This window comes from Mobula birostris, chromosome 9 (genome assembly GCF_030028105.1).
Source record: "Mobula birostris isolate sMobBir1 chromosome 9, sMobBir1.hap1, whole genome shotgun sequence".
NCBI classification, from domain to species: Eukaryota; Metazoa; Chordata; class Chondrichthyes; order Myliobatiformes; family Myliobatidae; genus Mobula; species Mobula birostris.
Window position 1 is genome coordinate 128,039,126 of NC_092378.1, and position 21,783 is coordinate 128,060,908.

Consider the following 21,783-nt stretch of genomic DNA (forward strand, 5'->3'; position numbering starts at 1 on the left):
CCCAAGTGTATTCAGCTTTTGGTTTAACTGTTCCACTATTGTCACACCTGAATAGTATTTGATTACTTGTGTCTCCAGATTTTATGAAATTGTACAGTAGTGCATTTTATTGCTACATCTAACATATCAAGCAATTCTAAAGTATCCCTTAAATCCAGTTTGATGTTAGGAACTGATGTTTGTGCAATTCCTTCTAGTTCTATCAGAATTGGTTAACTAGTTCCTAATGACAGCACCCAGATTAATGCTATTCATTTAATAAATAAAACTGAAGTTGATGTAGTTGAACTCAGTGAATAGCAACTCCACCTACTGTTGTTTTTGGTCTCTGTGGTTTTGTTTGAATGTTTTAGCCATTTGAGGTATTTTTTTACCTGCTTGAATGCAGTGCAAAAAGTTGCTAACTAGTTAACAGGTTTTATTTTTCATAAGTGTGAGTATGTAAAATTAGTTTTAACTATGATTCATTTCTTCTAACAGTGGCAGCATGAAGATATTCTTATGAATAGAACTCAGCCTATTTCAACAGTTACACCTCCACCTCGCACGGGCATTCTTTCCAACATGAAAAAGAAATTACATGCTCTCAGCCAACTGGAAGTTTCTGTTTCCACAGTACAGGTAAATTCTTTGTTTCAGTTTTATTTTTGCACTCGAATGTATTCACCTTCAATAAACCAGTGTTCATAGGTCAAATACGAACCTTTTGCACTGCTCTGTGGTACTTGTTTCTTGCACTTAAATTGACATTAATGTAGCGTGGGTGCACACCCTACGGTATATTCAATACAATGCAATCTAGCAGAGATTGCAAATGTGCTTCAATTGAGATACATGATTCATTAAAGTTAAGTTTAATTATCATTCAACCAAACATGAATACAGTTGACTGATAATTAAACTGAACATAAAATGTGGTGATTGCCACTTCATTATTCAGGCAAGTTACAATAGGTTCCAAAAAATTTCCCACCGAGTATTTTTAAGTGGAGATTCTGTTTTTGAAGTTGAATGCCCTTTTTTTTTTTAAAACCCTACTTGTTTAATCATGGTTTGAACTACGAAAAAATCTCAATTTCTCCTTCAAATGTAATTTTCTCAATGCCAGAAATATAACACAGAATGATTTTTTTGCTATACAGGAGAAACTGGCAGCTTTGGAAGCCAGCATAGAACAACGTTTGAAATGGGCAGGGGGAGCTAATCCTGCTTTGGCTCCTGTACTCCAAGATTTTGAGGCAACCATCTCTGAAAGGAGAAATCTGGTGGTGAAGGAAAGTCAGCGGGCAAACCAAGTACGTATACACTTGCTCCAAGAACAATGCTCCAAAGCATTTTTCATTTCCCAGTACGGATACTCAAATGTAGTACAAGTCCATTGCACATTCCATTCATGTTCCTTTGGCAGACAGGAAACACTAAAGATATAAATAAAAGATTAAATTTGCTGTAATGTATGATTCACTTAAAAAGTCAAATTTACTGAAATGAGGCTTCCGTTGGTCAGAATTGACTATGGATATTGCATTTGAAAGCTTTCAATCACCAGTTCTTTGACAATATGGATATTGTATCCCAGCTGGCTAGATATGCAAGCCTAGGCAGTGTGATATGGAGAGCAAGCTGTTGCCCATGTAGCAAGCTCGCCCTCTCCATACATCTGATGAACACAAAAGAATGGCAGAGACAGATACAGTTTGGTACCAGCAGTATACCAGGAGTTGCCAGTCAGCATTGAACTCAATGTAGGACTGCCTTAGGCACTCCAGCCCTAGATTTTTTCCTCGGGGTTTACTCCCAAAGTCCTCCCTGTGAGTGATTATAGCCACAAGGCAGTGGAGGTTTGAGATCAGAGCTTTCCTTCTCCTAGATGAGCTGCCAACATGGCTGATGAGCCCCATCTGCCCGAAACAACTGGTTTTAAGGTGCCAGCAGCCTGCCTTTGCCCCTTCTCCGGTCAGTAGAAACTGTTCTACCAGACTTAGTGGCTAAGTCACACGTGAAGGCCAGCAGCTGGACTTGGTTGTCAAAGGCTATTTGAGGCGTATGCCATTGAGAGCATTTAATATGTACTGGGAACTTGTTCCCATTTCCACCCCCGACAACAACCTGAAGGAACCTTACTGAAATATGGTATTTAATATGACTCAGTGTCAAAAATACTGTTGAAACATTTTGAGTGTTTACATCAGAGCAGGTTTTCAATTGAGCATTCAGAACTGCGGATATATTCTTCCCCTTTCCACTGGATTTGGATTGACAATTTATTGATACAATTGAAAGCTAATACTATCTTTGAAAGAAAGAGAACCAGAATCAGGTTTATTATCACTGATGTACAATATATCATGAAATTTGTTGTACCCCAGTGGATTGGCGCAGTTTATTTTCTGAATTCTTTATTTGAATCCACACTACACTGCTTTCTATAAGGTTATCCATATCTAACCAGTTCTTTACAATACAGATAAGTTCCTGACAGTTCTTCTCTTTTTTAAAAAAAAGGCTTGCATTGATATCAACTGATTTCAATTGTTTAAGAACTCACATTTTTCAGTTTCATTTTAAACTTTCTCTTGCATCAACTTTTAGGAAAAAAATTCATCTGTCGTGGACCTTTGTTCTGAAACTGGGATTATTCTGTAACACTTTTAAGGGAACTGGGCAAAATCCCTAAAGGGCATTTAGATCTCCATAACAAAAAAATCATGTACCAAGACCGTGAAGAGGTGGTGAAGGAATTTAAAGAGAGCATCATCTAATGTGGAGCTGCCATTTATGTTTGGAAATGAGCCTGTGCTTGTAGATTGTACCTTGCACATTCAATTGTGCATACTTAGCTTAAATTAATGCTAAAAGAAAAGAATGGAAAGGTTTTGCTAATAGACTTAGGAAATACAGCACCAAAATAGTGATTTGGCTCAGCTAGACAATGCCATTGTTAGTGGTCCATTCAAGCTACCTGCCATATTTGTTCACCTATGTGAAATAGTTGTGTCATTGGAGTTTACCAGGAGCAGGCGTGTGTAGAGGGAATAAAATACTTGAAATAATGCTCGGGTTTCCTTTTTATCACTTATTAAATTGTTTCTCCTTTTGTCTAGGTGACTTTCCTCTGTAGCACAATACTTCATTTTGAAAGTTTACGAACACGGACACCTGAGGCCTTGAGTTTGGATGCTGCGTTGTTTGACCTAATAAAGCAGTGTCAACAAATGTGTTCATTTGCATCACAATTTAGCAGTTCAGTTTCGGACCTTGAGCTTCGACTCCTTAAGCGATTGGTAAGTTGAAATATTTACTTACTTCACTGCTTCAGAACTCAACACTGAACTGCCCATCTTATCTTTAAACTCTGAACTCAATAGGATTGTTGATCAATTTGCATTTAAAAAGGTACACCCCTGACAACTCATGGAAGTATACTTTATTGAAGTTGTAAAGGGAAAATGTAGGCATTCACAACTTGCACATTACATGTCAAGGCTAAAGGTGATCAGTCTTAGGTTTGTGATACCCAAGTTCCTGATTTGGGGTTCAGTTTTCTGAGTATTGGTGTCAGGTTTTCAAGTTTGATTAGTTATTGTCCAGAACCCTTCCTATCTAATCCTTTCTTACCCTCTATTAAGATAATTCCATTGGTTGCTAAAGTATCATTTCATTAATTGTGTGATATCCTAGCCAATCAGCTACACAGGAATTTGTGGGAGCATGTGGGTTTCTTGACCAAGTCTCTTCACATAGATATTTTGTTGCATTAAACAAGTCTTTGGTTGTCTTATTATGAAAGTGGTGTTTGCTTTGATTGTTATGGATGTTATTGCTTCAGCCTTGTGATGTTCACCTATTTATTCCAGGCTACCAGCCTTGACCATCCAATAGGAAGTTCTGAATGGCTTTCTTCTGCACACAAACAACTGACTCAAGATATGGCAACACAAAGGGCAGCACAAACTGAAAAGGAACAGCAGATCGAAACTGTCTGTGAAACAATACAGACTCTGGTGGATAATATTAAAACTGTGCTTACTGGCCATAACAAATTATTGGCTGATGTTAAACACCTCCTTAAAGCAATGGCAAAGGTAATCATCTGCATTCATTATTTTCCCATTTTGGGGAATTGGTAAGTTTGCCTTTAAAATTTTACTTCAACTTTTCTTGGACTATTAGTCAACTTGTAGCTTCCAAGTTCCTTTAAATATTGGGTCACTTGAAACAGAATTGTAGATATTTCCAGTTTGTTTTATGGGGAGATAGCTCTTGGCTCTTCAAAGTAAGAGTACAACAAGTAGCAAATGATAGATGGACATGCTATCATTCAAGAGTTCTGGATAATGGCTTGAATAGCCTGACTGTGAACCTTGTGAAACCAAGTACCACTTTGAGTAGTTGCAAAAACTGTGGGAGAATGAGGAACTACTCTTAATTTGAAATTTTTTAATAATCATCAGAAAAGAAGCTTTTAAATAGTGACATAATGTGAACAATGTTAAAAGAAATTGATTTATACAATTTGAGCACCCCTTGTCTGAAATGCTTCAGGCCAATTTTTGGAAAATTTGCATCTGTATAAGAGAAACTTTAGGGGTGAAACCCAAGTCTAAACACAAAATCCATTTACATTACATATACAGCTTATACATATACCATGAAGGTAATTTATATAATATTTTTAATAATTCAGTGCATGAAATAATAATTGAACCAACTGAAAGGTAAGCTAACACTACCTCAGCCGCCCAAATGGACAGTCAGTGACAGCTTGGCATCGCCGTCATTCCAAACTCTGAATTTATGTGCTACTGGTAATCAGTCTTTGTCTGACACATATGTACTGTTGCAGCCATTTTCATCAGCGACAATCTTGACAAACTCATCAATAAATTTCTATGCTGCTTTATGATCAACAGATGCTTTATCACCACAAATCTTCAAAATGTTAATGTTACTTTTTCTTAAATTTCTGCTTCCCAGCTTTGAGCTCCATCCCTGCCCCTCCTGTCTTCTCCTATCATTTCGGATCTCCCTTCCCCCTCCCACTTTCAAATCTCTTACTATCTCTTCTTTCAGTTAGTCCTGACGAAGGGTCTTGGCCCGAAACGTCGACTGTACCTGTTCCTATAGATGCTGCCTGGCCTGCTGCGTTCACCAGCAATTTTTATTTTTCACTTAAACTGTGATTACTTTGTGTTGATATGTTTGTATTTAATACAATGAGGGCTTTATTAATTTGTCTGAAAGTTAGTGGTTAATAGTCTTGAGGTTTCTATACTTTGCTGAAAGGTCAGTAGCAAACACACAGATTGAATGAATTCTTTACCAGTCCCATCCACAGAATCATACATCACAAGAATGGACCCTACAGGCCACCGTGTTTGCACCAACAGCATGCCAGTGTTAACTAATCCCATCTGCTTTGCACATAGTTGGTGTCCCTCCATCACCTGCCTATATGTGTCTAAATCCAAATTTTATAAATCCATGCAAATCCAGAACAAAGAGCTAGATGTATAGAAAAGGGATTTTCCTACTTGTATCAAGTGCAGTTCTGAAATTTAGTGGGGCTTTTCCAGGAAAATATAGCTATTCCTTACTACCATTCATTAGGGCATAGAATATAGAGAAGCACAGCGCAGTACAAGGTCTTCAGCTCAATATGTTGTGCCAGTCCTTTACCTGCTTCAAAATCAATCTAACTCTTCTCTTCCAAATAGCCTTCTATTTTTTTTCATCAATGTGCCTCTCTCTAAGAGTCTCATAAATGTCCCTAATGTATCTGTATCTGCCTCTGCCACTACCCCTGCCAAAGCATTCCACACACCTACCACCCTGAGTGTATGGAGTTTTTTTTTTAAGGTTTTGTTTTGATTTACAAAACTATATGGAAGTTGATACAGTCGCTCGGGTGACAACAATCACTTCATCACCCAGCAAAGTAGCCCAAATGATCATGAATACATCATTCACATTTATAGTCGTACATTGCATTACCAGTTACCATAGAACCATAGAAACTACAGCACAGAAACAGGCCCTTTGGCCCTTCTTGGCTGTGCCGAACCATTTTCTGCCTAGTCCCACTGACCTGCACACAGACCATATCCCTCCATACACCTCCCATCCATGTATCTGTCCAATTTATTCTTAAATGTTAAAAAAGAACCCGCATTTACCACCTCGTCTGGCAGCTCATTCCATACTCCCACCACTCTCTGTGTGAAGAAGCCCCCCGCCAATGTTTCCTTTAAACTTTTCCCCCCTCACCCTTAACGCATGTCCTCTGGTTTTTTTCTCCCCTTGCCTCAGTGGAAAAAGCCTGCTTGCATTCACTCTGTCTATATCCATCATAATTTTATATACCTCTATCAAATCTCCCCTCATTCTTCTACGCTCCAGGGAATAAAGCCCTAACCTATTCAACCTTTCTCTGTAACTGAGCTTCTCAAGTCCCAGCAACATCCTTGTAAACCTTCTCTGCACTCTTTCAACCTCATTTATATCCTTCCTGTAATTTGGTGACCAAAACTGAACACAATAGTCCAGATTCGGCCTCACCAATGCCTTATACAACCTCATCATAACATTCCAGCTCTTATACTCAATACTTCTATTAATAAAGGCCAATGTACCAAAAGCTCTCTTTATGACCCTATCTACCTGTGATGACAATTTTAGGGAATTTTGTATCTGTATTCCCAGATCTCTCTGTTCCACTGCACTCCTCAGTGCCTTACCATTAACCCTGTATGTTCTACGTTGGTTTGTCCTTCCAACGTGCAATACCTCACACTTGTCAGTATTAAACTCCATCTGCCATTTTTCAGCCCATTTTTCCAGCTGGTCCAAGTCCCTCTGCAGGCTCTGAAAACCTTCCTCACTGTCTACTACACCTCCAATCTTTGTATCATCAGCAAACTTGCTGATCCAATTTACCACATTATCATCCAGATCATTGATATAGATGACAAATAACAATGGACCCAGCACTGATCCCTGTGGCACACCACTAGTCACAGGCCTCCACTCAGAGAAACAATTCTCTACCACCACTCTCTGGCTTCTTCCATCGAGCCGATGTCTAATCCAATTTACCACCTCTCCATGTATACCTCGCGAATGAATTTTCCTAACTAACCTCCCATGCGGGACCTTGTCAAAGGCCTTACTGAAGTCCATGTAGACAATATCCACTGCCTTCCCTTCATCCACTTTCCTGGTAACCTCCTCGAAAAACTCCAACAGATTGGTCAAACATGACCTACCACGCACAAAGCCATGTTGACTCTCCCTAATAAGCCCCTGTCTATCCAAATGCTTGTAGATTCTGTCTCTTAGTAGTCCCTCCAATAACTTACCTACTACTGACGTTAAACTTACCGGCCTATAATTTCCCGGATTACTTTTCGATCCTTTTTTAAACAACGGAACGACATGAGCCACTCTCCAATCCTCCGGCACTTCACCCGTAGACAGCGACATTTTAAATATTTCTGCCAGGGGCCCCGCAATTTCAACACTAGTCTCCTTCAGGGTCCGAGGGAACACTCTGTCAGGTCCTGGGGATTTATCCACTTTGTTCCTCAAGACAGCAAGCACCTCCTCCTTTTCAATCTGTACTGTTTCCATGGTCTCACTACTCGATTCCCTCAATTCCATTGATCTCATGCCAGCTTCCTTAGTAAATACAGACGCAAAAAACCTATTTAAGATCTCCCCCATTTCCTTTGGTTCCGCACAAAGCCGACCACTCTGATCTTCAAGAGGACCAATTTTATCCCTTACAATCCTTTTGCTCTTAATATACTTGTAAAAGCTCTTTGGATTATCCTTCACTTTGACTGCCAAGGCAACCTCATGTCTTCTTTTAGCCCTCCTGATTTCTTTCTTAAGTATTTTCTTGCACTTCTTATACTCCTCAAGCACCTGATTTACCCCCTGTTTCCTATACATTTCATACAACTCCCTCTTCTTCTTTATCAGAGTTGCAATATCCCTTGAGAACCAAGGTTCCTTATTCCTATTCAAATTGCCTTTAATCCTGACAGGAACATACAAACTCTGCACTCTCAAAATTTCCCCTTTGAAGGCTTCCCACCTACCAATCACATCTTTGCCAGAGAACAACCTGTCCCAATCCACGCTTTTTAGATCCTTTCTCATTTCTTCAAATTTGGCCGCCTTCCAGTTCAGAACCTCAACCCTAGGACCAGATTTATCCTTGTCCATGATCAAATTGAAACTAATGGTGTTACGATCACTGGAACCAAAGTGCTCCCCTACACAGACTTCTGTCACTTGCCCTAATTCGTTTCCTAACAGGAGATCCAATATTGCATCCCCTCTAGTTGGTCCCTCTATATACTGATTTAGAGTAATCAGTGGTATTGATCTATATATCAATGTTGGAATCTGGGAAATCAAACCTTGGCTATAATCAATTCACTGTTGACGTGATATATTCCTGCTGCAGCTTTATTAAGCGTTGACAGTTTTGTACTTGTGTACCTCTGCTCACTATGAATTGGGCATACATGCTTGTGCTAATTTCATGTGGCTTACAGATTTGTGAGAATTTAATGCCTTGTAATTTCAAAATGGTTATTAAGAGGCGAATGAACTGTGTGCAAACTAATGGACCATTTTTTAAAATGCAAATCTTGTTAAATCTGCATTAGCTTGGTAGTTTTATTGAAAATTAATGTTCAAAGAATATTTGATGGAATTGTGTTGTCAAAGGTAGTTTTAAGATGTACTTAAAAAGCCCTTTAATTTTTTTTGTCTTTGTACCTTATTGAAAGGATGAAGAAGCAGCTATGGGGGACAATGAAGATGTTCCATATGAAGACAGTGTGCGCCAATTTTTAGCTGAATACAAGTCTTGGCAGGATAACATCCAAACAGTGCTTTTCACAATAGTGCAGGCTATGGGACAGGTCCGAAGTCAGGAACATGTTGAAATGCTGCAGGAGATTACACCAACTTTAAAGGAAATGAAATCGCAAAGCCTGAAGTAAGATGATAAAGTTTTATAGAATTTCAAGTTAAAGCAATTTCCTTAATATTTTAGTTTAACAAATTTCAGCTACACCCTAGGCAAGCTATAAATTTCTAAATGGGTTTCATATATCTTCTGCAGTGCAGTCTTTCATTTACATAGTGTAATATGCCAGTGTTGTTGGGATGAAATTAAAATTAAGACTTGCCCAAAATGAAAAATAAATTGTCTTATTTGATTCCTACATGAGAGAGTGCAACATAATGTGTCAAACTGAGCAACTATGGTGTAGAGATGCATGATTTATTTAACTTTCAAAGACATAAAGCACAACTCAAGTTGTTGCAGTACATTTGTGGACAATATTTTCTATTTTGCATCCATAATTTACTCAGCATGCAAATTTTGACAACAACATGAATATTGTCAATAATTGTGATAGTCACAGACTCGTAGTCATAAATCAATGACGCAAGCCTTTGGCCCAACTCATTCATGCCAACCAAGATGTCTCTTTCTGAGCTAGTCCCATTTGACCTTTATATCACTAGGTCTTTTCTATCAATGTATTTGTCCAAATGACTTTTAAGCATTTGTAAATGCACCCATCTCTACTGCTTCTTGAACAGCTCATTCCAGATACCCATTACCCTCTGAGGGATGGGGATGAGAAATGTCGCCACTTAAATTCCTTTTAATTTTCTTGTACTCTCACCTTAAATATTTATCCACTGTTTTAAACTCCCCTACCCTGGGAAAAAAGATTGGCTAAACACCTTTTATGCAATTGTTTAAAGTCATCCCTGAACCTCCTATGCTTCAGGGAGAAAAATTAGTCTATCGAGACTCTTCATAACTCCCTTGTGAATCTTTTCTGTACCCTTTTCAACTTAATGATATCCCTGTACACCTGAGTGACCAGAACTCCACACAGTACTCCAAGTGTGATCTCACAACATCTTGTACAGTTGTAACATGGCATTCCAATTCAAGGTATTCGGTGTACTAACAATTGAAGGGAGGCATGCCAAACACCTTCACCACCCTGTCTACCTGTTCTGCTATTAGGGAACAATAAGTTTCAGGGAACCGCTAAGTCTCTGTTCTGCAAACTTCTACAGAACCCTACCATTTACAGTGCATGTCCTGCCCTTGTTTAACTGACCAAAATGCAACCGCTGGTACTTGTCAGAGTTAAATTCCATCATATTTTAAGCAATAATTAGTCTTGCTTTATAATTGGAACCCATGCATTTTTTTTCATTTTTATTTACTCTTTTTAAAAAATAACTTGTTACCTCTCGTAAACATAGTCTTCACTTTGGTTGCCACAGTGTTTCATTCTGACGGTAAGCTTTAGGGTTTTTGATCTTTGGGGCATGTTTCACACTCTCGGATTCTTTTGTCATCCAAGTCTTAATTCTATGACTGAGCGTGGTGGTAAGGAAACCAGACTGAATGAAAGGTACCTTTAGGCTTGCTATCCATAATTTCCTATCCATTAATTTCAATGCAAGGAAATTTGTTGAGCACATTCTGAATTTTATGAAACACTTGTATCAGGTAAGACTTTTTGTCATCTTTGCCAGCCTTCAAAAAAGATGTTAGTGAAGGGTAGATCCTTCAAACGTGTGAAAGGAAAAGTACAGAATGTATTAATCCATTTGTTGTATGAATTTTTTAATTGATAAGTGAACTATATTTTGGCATTAAACCTTGTAAGTTAGGTAGGTAAGAAATTTACTCGCTGATCTAGGGAGTGATAATTGCCTTAAGCTAAAAGGGTTAAATGTTGTAGTCAGTTCTATTGCCAGGTCAGATATGTGCTTGAATGAGCATCAAGGTGGAGCTGTGATTGCTGCTCTATCACATCCCAGGATCCCAAATTCAGTCCTGATCTCAGATGCTACCGGTAGTTTGTACACTTACTCTGCTTCTCTGGTTTCCTCTTGCATCCCAGAAATGTGCAGAGAGATTAATTAACTGTTGTTAAATACCCTATAGTGTAGATTAAGGCAAAATAATCAGGAAGAGTTGATGGGCATGTGACGGTAAGCTACAAATGTGAAAAGCAATAAGGGGCAGCAGTATGTCACCAATGAGATTATTTTCTGGGCGATTGTGGGGGGCGGGGGCCTGTTAGATAAATGGTTTTCTTCTGTAACCCAAAAAGATGAAGTGAGAGCTCTCACAGGTATAATCTTTTCTTTCTGTTACTGACACTTAACCTAATTTCTAAATAATAGACATTTGTGCTAGTTAGCTACTGACATCCTCCTTGGGGAAAGAATTGTAGGGGCTGGGAGAAAACCCTTTGCTAAAATATACAAATGGAATTGTATGCACAAAGAGCTAGATGAGGATAAAACTATTTGTTTTATTAACCTGACTCCATCTCTACCTTGGCTGGAATTGGTACTGTTCACTTGCCTTTGAGGCAACTTTAAAATAAGTAACTTTAAAATATATTTCAACTAATTTCTCAAAAAACTAAATTTTCTTTTTGTTTTCAATATAACTTTCTTGTTTTTCAGTATCTACAATGATCTGGTCAGTTTTGCATCCCCACTCGTTACAGATAAATCTATTGAGTGTTCAAGTCCAACCTCTGTCTCTGCATTTCAGCCCAGTTTTGCTGCAGGTAATCTTTGCTTTTCAACTTGTGGCTCAATTCTCAACCACAACTTTTCTTCTCTTAAGCAGTCTTGATTCTTGTACTAACCATTCCTTGATTGATTACAAATTTCAGTTTTATACGTTTTGGGTATAATATATTTTACTTAATATGATGGTCAAATGAGCCTGTGGACTATAGAGATGGTTTCTCAAAACTTTGTATCATTTACTAGTATGTTTTAATGTTCTAGACTCCAGTGGAAAATGCCTGTACTGAAATAGCAATAAGCAATCAAGAGAAAAATCATAAAAATGTACTGACTGCCATCAGTTTGCCAGATAAACCTAATCAGTGTTCAAGTTCAACCTCTCTCTCTGCATTTCAACCCAGTTTTGAGGCTGTGTTCATATCTCTGATATGATGAAGGGTCTCAGCCTGTAATGTTAACTGTTTATGCCTCTCTATGGGTGTTGCCTGACATACTGAGCTCCTCCAGCATTTTGTGTGTTGCTCTGGATTTCCAGCATCTGATGAATCTCTTGTGTTTATTGTTTGTACTTATATGATAAATGAGAAAATATTACATTGCTGCTTAGCTGTGAGTGCATTATGTTGAAACCCTTTTTCCAGAGTTGCATGTAGACTGCTGAGTGAGCTACCAGAGTATTCTGAACTTTGGCCAGTTTTATTAGCCCGTGTATAATCACCAAGCTATTCATTAAAGTCTTCAGTGCAGTTCTGTATGGTTCAGCATTTAACATTGTTAGTAGGCAGTTATAGGCCAAGGGAAGCATCCTATCTAAATGTATCACTGCTTGGAATAGCAACTGCTGTACCCAAGACTGCAAGAAATTGCAATGAGTTGTGAATTCAGCCCAGTATGTTAGCAAAGCCACCGCTTCGCTTCATTGACTCCCTCTGCACTTTCCCGTCTTGGGAAAGCAGTCAACATGATCAACAACCCCTCTAACATCAAAAATTCTCGCTTCTCTAACCCCCTCCCCCCCAATCAGGCAGAAGATACAAAAGCTTGAAAGCATGTATAAGACTCTTGAGTGTATAACATGTATAAGACTCTTGAAAACGTGTATAAGACTTGAGTGGACCTCTTGTATGATGAGATGAACTTTATCTTGCAGCCTGCTTCTTCATGGCCCTTGTGCCTTATTTGCCCACCGGACTGCATTTTCTTTGTAGCTATAACACTATATTCTACACTGTTAATCTTTGTACTATCTTGATGTACTTATGTATGGAATGTCTGTAAGCTAAATGTTTCACTCTGTCTTGATGCTTTTAACAATAGTAAACCAACTACAAATTAGGCAATATGTTGCATTGAGTTATTTTGTTTCACAGTTCCAATCCAAGTGAATGTAAAGATTCTGTGCACAAACACTAATTAAAATAGTTTCAATGAGGTTCAACCAGCAAATTAAAATCTGCAAGTTTTGGTTTCATCTGAATTAATGTTCAAATCTTGCATAAAAGAATAACATGCTTAAGCCACTGTGTGAAATTAGATTGTGTCTCATGTACTACTTGCAGCTGTTCGCAGTAGTACAACTCAAAAGACCCAACCAGAAGTTATGTCACAGAATGCACGAAAGATGGCTCAGAGAAATCTTGCCGCTTCAGCAAACACACCACCTGGCACAAGCACAGGATTGGGGAAGAATGTTGCTCCAAGTCCTAAGAAAGCAGCAAGAGATCCCAAGACTGGGAAAGGTAATAATATTTTTAATGGTATATTCATTAGTTGTAAATCAGTATGTTCATTATTATACTTTATTGCTCACTTTTTAAATGCACTCTGTTCTGTTTGGTGTGTAGATCTATGCTAGTCTGTACATGTCCATGGCAAAACATGAACACATAATCTAAATTGACATTTCTGGTGTCATTGGTGAAAGCTTATCGGAGTTCAAAATATTCAAAGTAAATTTATTATCAAAGTACACACATGTCGCCATATACAACCGTGAGATTTTCTTGTGGGCATGCTCAATAAATCCATAATAGAATAATAACCATAATAGAATCAATGGAAGACCATATCATTACCAGGAATACCAGTCTTTTTAAGTAAGAGGTTGTTTGAGTTTTCTTAACTTAATCCATAGTTTCTTTTTAATGTGACAATGTAAATTTGAAGGATATAAAGTAGCCTTACTTTGGGAATGATTCTGCTGGTAAATTGTCTTTCCTCCAAAATGGCTGCTGTTTGTCTACATAAATGAAATAACTTATGTGGAACCACTCCACTACTCTAACCATATTAGAGCAAATACTTGTGCTATTTGTGACTAGTCGTCTGATTATTGAACATATTAAAATATTTAATTGTATGCAAAGTGATGGACAAAATTGCCTTTTTTCATTTTCAGCTGTTCAGGAACGGAATTCCTATGCTGTTAGTGTGTGGAAAAGGGTGAAGGCCAAGCTGGAAGGCAGAGATGTAGATCCCAACAGGAGGATGACAGTTGCTGAACAGGTACAATGAAATCGTAGCATGCTTGTATTCTAACAAACTATTTTTATAGACTACCCAAACGTTATTCACTTTATAAAGTATCTTAGGTAGCTGAAGTCTGAAGAATGGTGGGGAAAAACTTGAGAATCTGACTCAAAAAGTGGGTTTAAGGTATCAGTTGAGGTTCTGTCATGGTTGGAAAAAGCACTCCAGAAAGAGCAACACTGTTTCATCTGATGTTTCTGCCTTGAGTGGTGTAGAGGAAGGGTCATACAGTAATCTAAATATGAAGGATGGAGAAAAGGACATTCATATGTAAAATTGTTAAAATTATTCTTTAAGTGATGGGCTTATACAAGGGTGGAAGGTGGTGATGCATGAGGCGAAGCTTTTGATGATGCTTTGGGAAAACCTGGTTGAGTCCCAGTAAACGGACCGTGACCAGTATCCATGTAAAGAAATTGCCTGCCATAAATGGATGTGGCTTTCATCATTACCTTGTTCAGTGAGAGAAAGGTCCAACTTGCCCAAAACTTGATGTTTGTCAGGCAGTTCAGCAAACAGATGTTGGAAGGGTGAATCTCAATGTGATAAGCATGGAGGGTAGAAATTTATTTTGTGTTGATGAATAGCACCTCAGTGGAGCAGAAGTGAGATTCCAAGGTACTTTTGAGAAAACTTTGTGGTACTTGCTGGAAATGCACAAGCTTCATTAGGAGAGAAGATAAGAGCATTACTATGGAAGAAAAAAATACTACATTTGGATCCCTACCTTGGTCATGGTAGAGTTGATATGGTGGTCAAGTCATCCCAGCCACAGGAGAGCAGTATCCAATGAACAACCACTTTTTCTTTACTAATAACTTTCTACCCACCATAAGCTCAATTCTGCAGTGATTGATGAACATGTCCGGTTTTCAATTCCACTTAGCAGTTCAACAGGATATGAGGAACAGAAAGACAAACTTTTAGGCATGGACTGATCAGTAATAAGAAACATCTGTGTCACAGAAAAACCAGGCACTGGCCACCTTTAACAAGAGAGTCTAACTATAGATCTTTAACATTCAATGACATTGCTATTGCTGAGACCCCGCTATTAATATTAATTATTGTCATTCAATGGAAAATCTGTGGGACTAGTTGTAAGTACAAGTACTGTGTTTCGCCTCTTGGCATCCCAAAGGTGTAAGTTAGGAGTGTGATGTAATACTCTCCATTTGTCTAGATGAGTACAGCAACAACATCTTTAGAAGCTTCTGTCCAGGATAAAGTAACCCATGTTTTTACCTTAGCACAACACTAAGTCTTCTTGACATTCATCACATGCACAGTAGCTGCAGTAAGTATCATCTTAAAAAAATGTACTCCGGCTACACAGCTGGGTTAACAATGACTACACTGTCTGAACCTGTGAGCTCTACCACAAAGGTAAATGGCTTCAGGTGCATGGAAATGTTGCCAATTGTGTATTGCCCTTCAAGTTTCACACTAACCTAAATTGTAAGTATATAGTATATTGCTGAGTCTGAATCCTGGCACTCCAATAGCACTGAGGGAGTTCCTTCACCAGGAAGATGCAGGGGTTCAAAGCGGCAGTTCATCATTACATTCTCAAGCAATTTTGGTGGGGTGGACATTCTGAAAAATGAATAATTACGGAAAAAATGGGCACAAAAAAAATGTGAATAAATGACTGAAACTCACTGGAAGATTATGAATGCCAGACTTGCTGTCTTAAAAGGTGTTCTGACCACATTATTCTTCAGTCAAATTATGCAAAATTGTAATACACAAATTCCAGTTAGAAATTGTATTAAATAAGTTCTTAGTTTCATCTGTGATGTAGGAGAGAGGTGAGTGGACTGTGGGATAGAAATTAGTTTTGTTGGGACATGGGGAAGGAGATTGATGCGTAGGGATATCTTAGTCATAAATTGGACCTCTGAGAAATCAAAAGATCTTTTTAAAAAAAAGTTTAAAAGTATATTTTTTTAATTATGTAGAAATATGAAAAAGACATATATGCTAGTGATTGAGAAACTAAATTATGCACCATATTTTATATACCTGTTTGTATTGATGATATTCATCAATATAAATTAAAAACTGAATTTAATTGATCCACCATTTAGGAAGATCAATGTCTTAAATCTGGCCTAGCTTACAACTAGGCCAGATTATTTATGGATTTGAATAGATCACATTGGCTACAAAGACCTCTTGTACATTTGATTATATTTTTTGTGTAACCTCATTCAACCTAAAAAGTAATGCTCTCTACTTTCACCAACAAACAAATGTTCAATTTATATCATTGTGACTTATTTTGTTTACTAAATTCCTCACCGAACTTCCTTCTCCACACAAAATGCAGATCATAAACAACCTAAAATAGTGAAATATGGTTTATCCAGAGTTCATAGGACAAATGAAAATATTAACATGCTATTTCAGAAAGTAAACTTGTGTGTGATCATTTCTAAGGTGTCAGGGTATGTTTTAGTTTCTTCCCCTTAGTGAACGCATTCTTGCCTTTTCTGGTGAGTTGGGCAATCTTTCCACAGTTGAAGCTAAAATGAGTCATTCAGCATTGAACGATTGTAAGTTTCAAATTCCTGGGAATGAATATCAATAATACCTTGTCAGGACTGAACACAATGACTCCATGGCTAAGAACACTCACCAGTGCCACTGCTTCCTCAGCAGACTAAAGAAATTTGGCATGCCCCCATGACCTTCATCTACTTTATTGATGCACCATACAATGCACCCTGTCCTGATGCATCACAACTTGGTATGGCAACTGCTCTGTTCATCACCACAAAAAACTTCAGAGAGTTGCGGACATAGCTCAACACAATGCAGAAACCAGTCTGCCCTCCATGGACTCTGCCTACACTCCTCACTGTCTCAGTGTAGCAACCAGCATAATCAACGATCACACCCACCCTGGACATCCTCTCTTCTCTCCATACAGCCCCACCAGCACCATCAGGCAAAAGATACAAAAGCCTGAACACTCATATCACCAGGCTCAAGGACAGTTGACTATTGAATGTTCCCCTAGTCCAATAGGGACAGCTAACCACATAACCTACCTTGTTATGACCATGTACCTGTCCACCTGCTGCACTTTGTGCTGTAACACTTCATTCTGAACTCTTGTTTTACCTTGTGTCTTAATGCACCACTATAATGAATTGATATGTGGATGATATGCAAGATGGGTGTTTTCACTGTACCTCAGTACACATGACATTAAACCAATTGTCATTCCTTTCAGCCTGCAACCTTGCCATTTCTTTAGCATTTTCATCTTTTTTATGAGGCCGAGTTGCTAGTTCGACACTCAACCCAGCCTCGAAGTCCGGTGTGAATGCCACTACACCAGCGGCTGGCTATAAACTAGTTCAAGCTGATTGATTTAAGTCTTCCCACTAGTGCAGCCTGCCTTTGTCTAATTAGCCTTGGGTGTTGGGGTGAGGAGCAAATTAAATTAACATATTGCAATTGTACACATAAGTAGCCATAACTTTGCTTCCAATATTATTAAAGGTGCTCCACAGCAGCAAATCTATACTGCGCATTCTCCACAAGCAATGAAATAATTGCTTGTTTGGTGGCATATAAAAGTTCAGACAATCCCTTTTTAGATAGATTCATCATTCCCAGAATCTTATTGATTTGTTTCCTGCTTATTTCCTCATTATTTCTAATTTTTACTGAAGAACAGTAGATTCTGGTTAGTTGGGCCATCGATTAATCAGGGCATTCGCTTATTTGGGACACTGTATTGCTTAATTAGGACAGGAAACTGTTGCCGAACAGTTTCTTGCTCGTATCAGTCGCATATACTGTATGGCCAAAAGACACTACACTCTGCTTAGAGGGAGCAGGTTTTAAGTAGCAACTGTTGTGCGTGTTTATGTTCAGAAAGCAGTGATTTTTGTCACTGATAGTTGGCAAGAAATAAGTAGTTACACAATTCAGAACTGTTTCAAGTATTCAGGCTTGGAGATGCCAAAAATGGCTGGGAGTGAAAATGAAACAACTTAACTGCTTTAAGTTAGGAACTACAAAGAATTTAAAGATATTGACAATCATCCTGAATATTACAGTGAAAGTGAAGATTTGAGCAATGCAATCGTTGATAGCATTGTATGAAGGCAGTCCATTATCTGTCCGCGAGGTATCTGTGCTGATTTTGTTCATTGCGAACACTGGATAAATATTGCCATTGATAACTTTTAGGAACTAATATACAGTTTTGTAGTACAGTAGCACCATTGGTAGTTTGATTTATTCTGTATTTTATTTAAATATATAAATTGTTACTCAGTTCTTTTTTATACCTTTTTAACTATTTCCATGAAACTTTGACTAATTGGGGTAGCCACTTTATTGGGCCAAAATATGCTGGTCCTAGTGTGTCCCAATTAACCAGAATCCACTATTTTCAAACAGTTCAAAGTGCCCAGTTATAACGTCACATTAGTTTAAGCATGTTTTATTTTTGACAATCAGAAGTCAGAAGGATGAAAAAGTAAGTCTGATTTGCTTCTCATGCTAATTAGTGATAACCATCTGTGGTCAATGGTCAAAGATCGAATGAGGTACTAAATCATACACTGCAAAAGGTTGCAGAATTACCACCTAATCATTGTTGCAGCTCATTATTCATTAACCAGTGATGGGAAGAAATAAAATCATTGTTGGTTAGGATAGATAGAGACTACTGTGTGAATTTAAAACCTGTGCTGGCTTGAAATTTGCATGTGTCTACACCAATCTAATGAAGCATTCCAACTTTGATTTACTACCCTTGAAAGAAGAAAAGTTAAATGACAATATCAAATTTAGGTGAAATCAGTGTCACAACAGGGATGTTTGCTATTCTGATGCAAGATGAAGTGTATCCTTTTTCTCTAAGTGTTATTGTTGGTTTGGATTTCTTTAAAGTACTGTTTTCTCATTATTTGGGGCATTAATCTATAATGCATAGAGTCTGCTAAAATATAAAGAAGCAATTTCTCCATTGTTTGTATTTTCTAGGTTGATTACGTGATTAAAGAAGCTACTAATCTAGATAACTTGGCACAACTGTATGAAGGTTGGACGGCGTGGGTATGAGCTGAAATACAGTGGATCTCTCTGGTTCAAAGAGGTCAGGCATCCACCAGAATCAACTCGGCCACAGGCATCTATAGCCGCGCCATGGCAGGTGTTGATGCATTCTGGGGCTTAATATGAGGAAATCTAGGAATCCCCGTGCATTCAGAGTGATTAGTCAGAAGGCTGCACTCAGGGATATGCTTAATACAATGGTCTGCACCCCAAAGTCAAGGGCCATGGCGCCCAGTCTAAATTACACGATTGTCTTTCTGTCATCCAAGAACTGCAGAAACATCGAGGGTGTAGGTGCTGAAACGATTGCTTTCCTACTGAGTACAGAGTGATTTGAAAACCCCAAGTCCATCTGTCCTGTGAACATTTCAAGTCACAAAGTACTAAACCCTGCTGAAAGGTAATTTAGAATACTGGGGCCCCACAGAAAGAAGTCTACTTCTGCAATCCCCAGACACGTGATTCCAGTTGGATAACGACTTCACTGGCTAATTTGCCCTTGAAGATGGCCATCCAGTAAGAAAACCAAGGCTAGGAGAAATGATGGACTCCAGAAAAGGCCTAAATAAAGATTGGATATACTACATGGAACTTGTGTGAGGAAGATGACACCACCCTGATCTTTTCGTTAACTTTCTCTTATAGGTGTATGCTAGTTTAGCAAAGTGCTTCTCAGATGCCTGTAAATCTGTTTACTGTGATTGAACTTCAGTAGTAGGTCATCATTTTATTGTGAACATCCTGCAAGGTCCACAAGCTGAAACATTACATCAAGCATTGATGGATTCATGGTAAACTGAAGGGTTAGGTGTTTCCATGCACACATTTCAAAGTGTTTTTTTTCCTTCCTGTTTTTGTTACTTGGAGTCGAAAGGTCTTGGATATTTTTGTGTAACTTCATCATGCAGGTTTTGACATTTGTATGAATAAAACTCTGAATAAACCCTCCAATGTATTTGAAAGTGACGTACCATGACCAGTTAAGCTTTTTTTTTCAATTGAGTGATCATTATTCTCCTTTTGCTTTCTTTCATTTTTGTTGCAATTTTCCCAGCAATCCATGGCCAGCATTGCTTGCAGAGATGTTTGCAAACATCTGTCCTTTCTAATAGCTTTAACTCTTTCTTTAACTTTCTTTCCATCCACTCTGTGCTTTAGTCTTTATCCCCAGCTCCATCTCAATACTCCTTTACCCTAATGTTGTGTTCAGTGGGAATATGACTGCATCATTTCCATTACGCATAGGGGAAATTGCTTTCAATAATACAAAACATAATGAGGTTCCTTTTGTGCAGTACACCCTCGCCATTATTGTACCAATTTTATTTTTTTACCAATATAGACTCTTAGCTGTATTTTACATTAAGCTGGCACAAGTAATAAAGAATGTCCTTTGGTGGAGGCATATGATGTGTGATAACTTTTTAAATTTTCGCAATGGTTTAGCTTCATTTTGTGAACAAGCCCATTTTTCAGCACTGTACAGATAAATGGAATAGCATAGATTCATACATATCATCTCATTTTGATTCCAACTTATTCTTGCAGCTCTTGCTACTTTGAGATAAATTGAATATCATCAGTATTTTTTTAATACTTTTGAGAGAATGTCTCTTTCCACTTTTTGTTAGTTATTTTCCGCCCCCATCATGAAACTGCTCTCCAGCTGAAAAGCTGCAACAGACCAGGTCTTCCTCTAATTTCTGTGGTATATTATTTTACTTGTGTATTATCAGTAAATGGTCAGAATAGACTAAATGTTCACGTCTTGGAATTTTGGTTGTAATGCCACAAAGTGCTCTGCCACTAAGGAAATCCCATGCCATGCATGGCTATCAGTGTGCAAAAATGAAGTATACAGAATTTCAAATAGATTTCAAATGTCAGACTGAAATAATAGCCCTGACCTTTGAAGCTAATGAACCATCTGTAACCTCCAGTATAATTCCATCCTGATAAATGTCTGAATTACCAAGAAGTTTAAAAAGAATGCATTTGTTTGGGACATGGAATAGTAACTACACAAAAGTATTTAATTCACTGTAAAGTTTTTTGGGATACTGAGGTGAGGAACAATACAAATGCAAGTTCTTTTTCGAGAAGTTCAGTGGGAAATTGTGCATTACGGTATCTGTACATGGGTATGAATCTTGTTTGTATTATGCGCACATTGTTTATAAAAACTCAATTAAATTAAAATAAAATATTGTACTGCTACAAATTTACATCCAGGACCTTATTTCCAATAAAATTATTACATTCACACTGTTCCTGGTATTAGAACTATTTTCTCTTCTGTGCATCTCCCAAAAAAAAACCATACAGATGGGTAGGAATAGGTTTCTGTATAGTCATTAGTTTTTCCTGCAAAGTTTGCTTTGGAAGGGTAGAACAGGTTGATCATGCCTGATGTTACTGTTTGCCATTGCACCAATATCCTGGTCTAAATATGTTAAAGATATAACAAGGCATTATGTTCAACTGGTACTCTGAATTATTTGTTCCTACTTGCTTATGGATATTTAATGACCTCTTTGAATTCCAGTTTATATAAATGATTTTCCAATT

General features: G+C 38.0%; 1 protein-coding gene across 2 annotated transcripts in view; it reads left to right on the forward strand.

The window, feature by feature from the left end:
• smg1 (SMG1 nonsense mediated mRNA decay associated PI3K related kinase) overlaps positions 1-21,436 on the forward strand; it is a 136,554-nt gene extending 115,118 nt beyond the window's left edge. For both annotated transcript variants that reach the window (XM_072268804.1, XM_072268805.1), the window contains exons 55-63: positions 481-621; positions 1,143-1,295; positions 3,105-3,284; positions 3,858-4,085; positions 8,802-9,013; positions 11,533-11,639; positions 13,164-13,343; positions 14,003-14,109; positions 19,144-21,436. In XM_072268804.1, coding sequence (XP_072124905.1) covers positions 481-621; positions 1,143-1,295; positions 3,105-3,284; positions 3,858-4,085; positions 8,802-9,013; positions 11,533-11,639; positions 13,164-13,343; positions 14,003-14,109; positions 19,144-19,221 — 1,386 coding nt within the window. In that variant the 3' untranslated portion in view covers positions 19,222-21,436. The remainder of the gene's footprint in view (positions 1-480; positions 622-1,142; positions 1,296-3,104; positions 3,285-3,857; positions 4,086-8,801; positions 9,014-11,532; positions 11,640-13,163; positions 13,344-14,002; positions 14,110-19,143) is intronic.
• Positions 21,437-21,783: the final 347 nt, after the last annotated feature.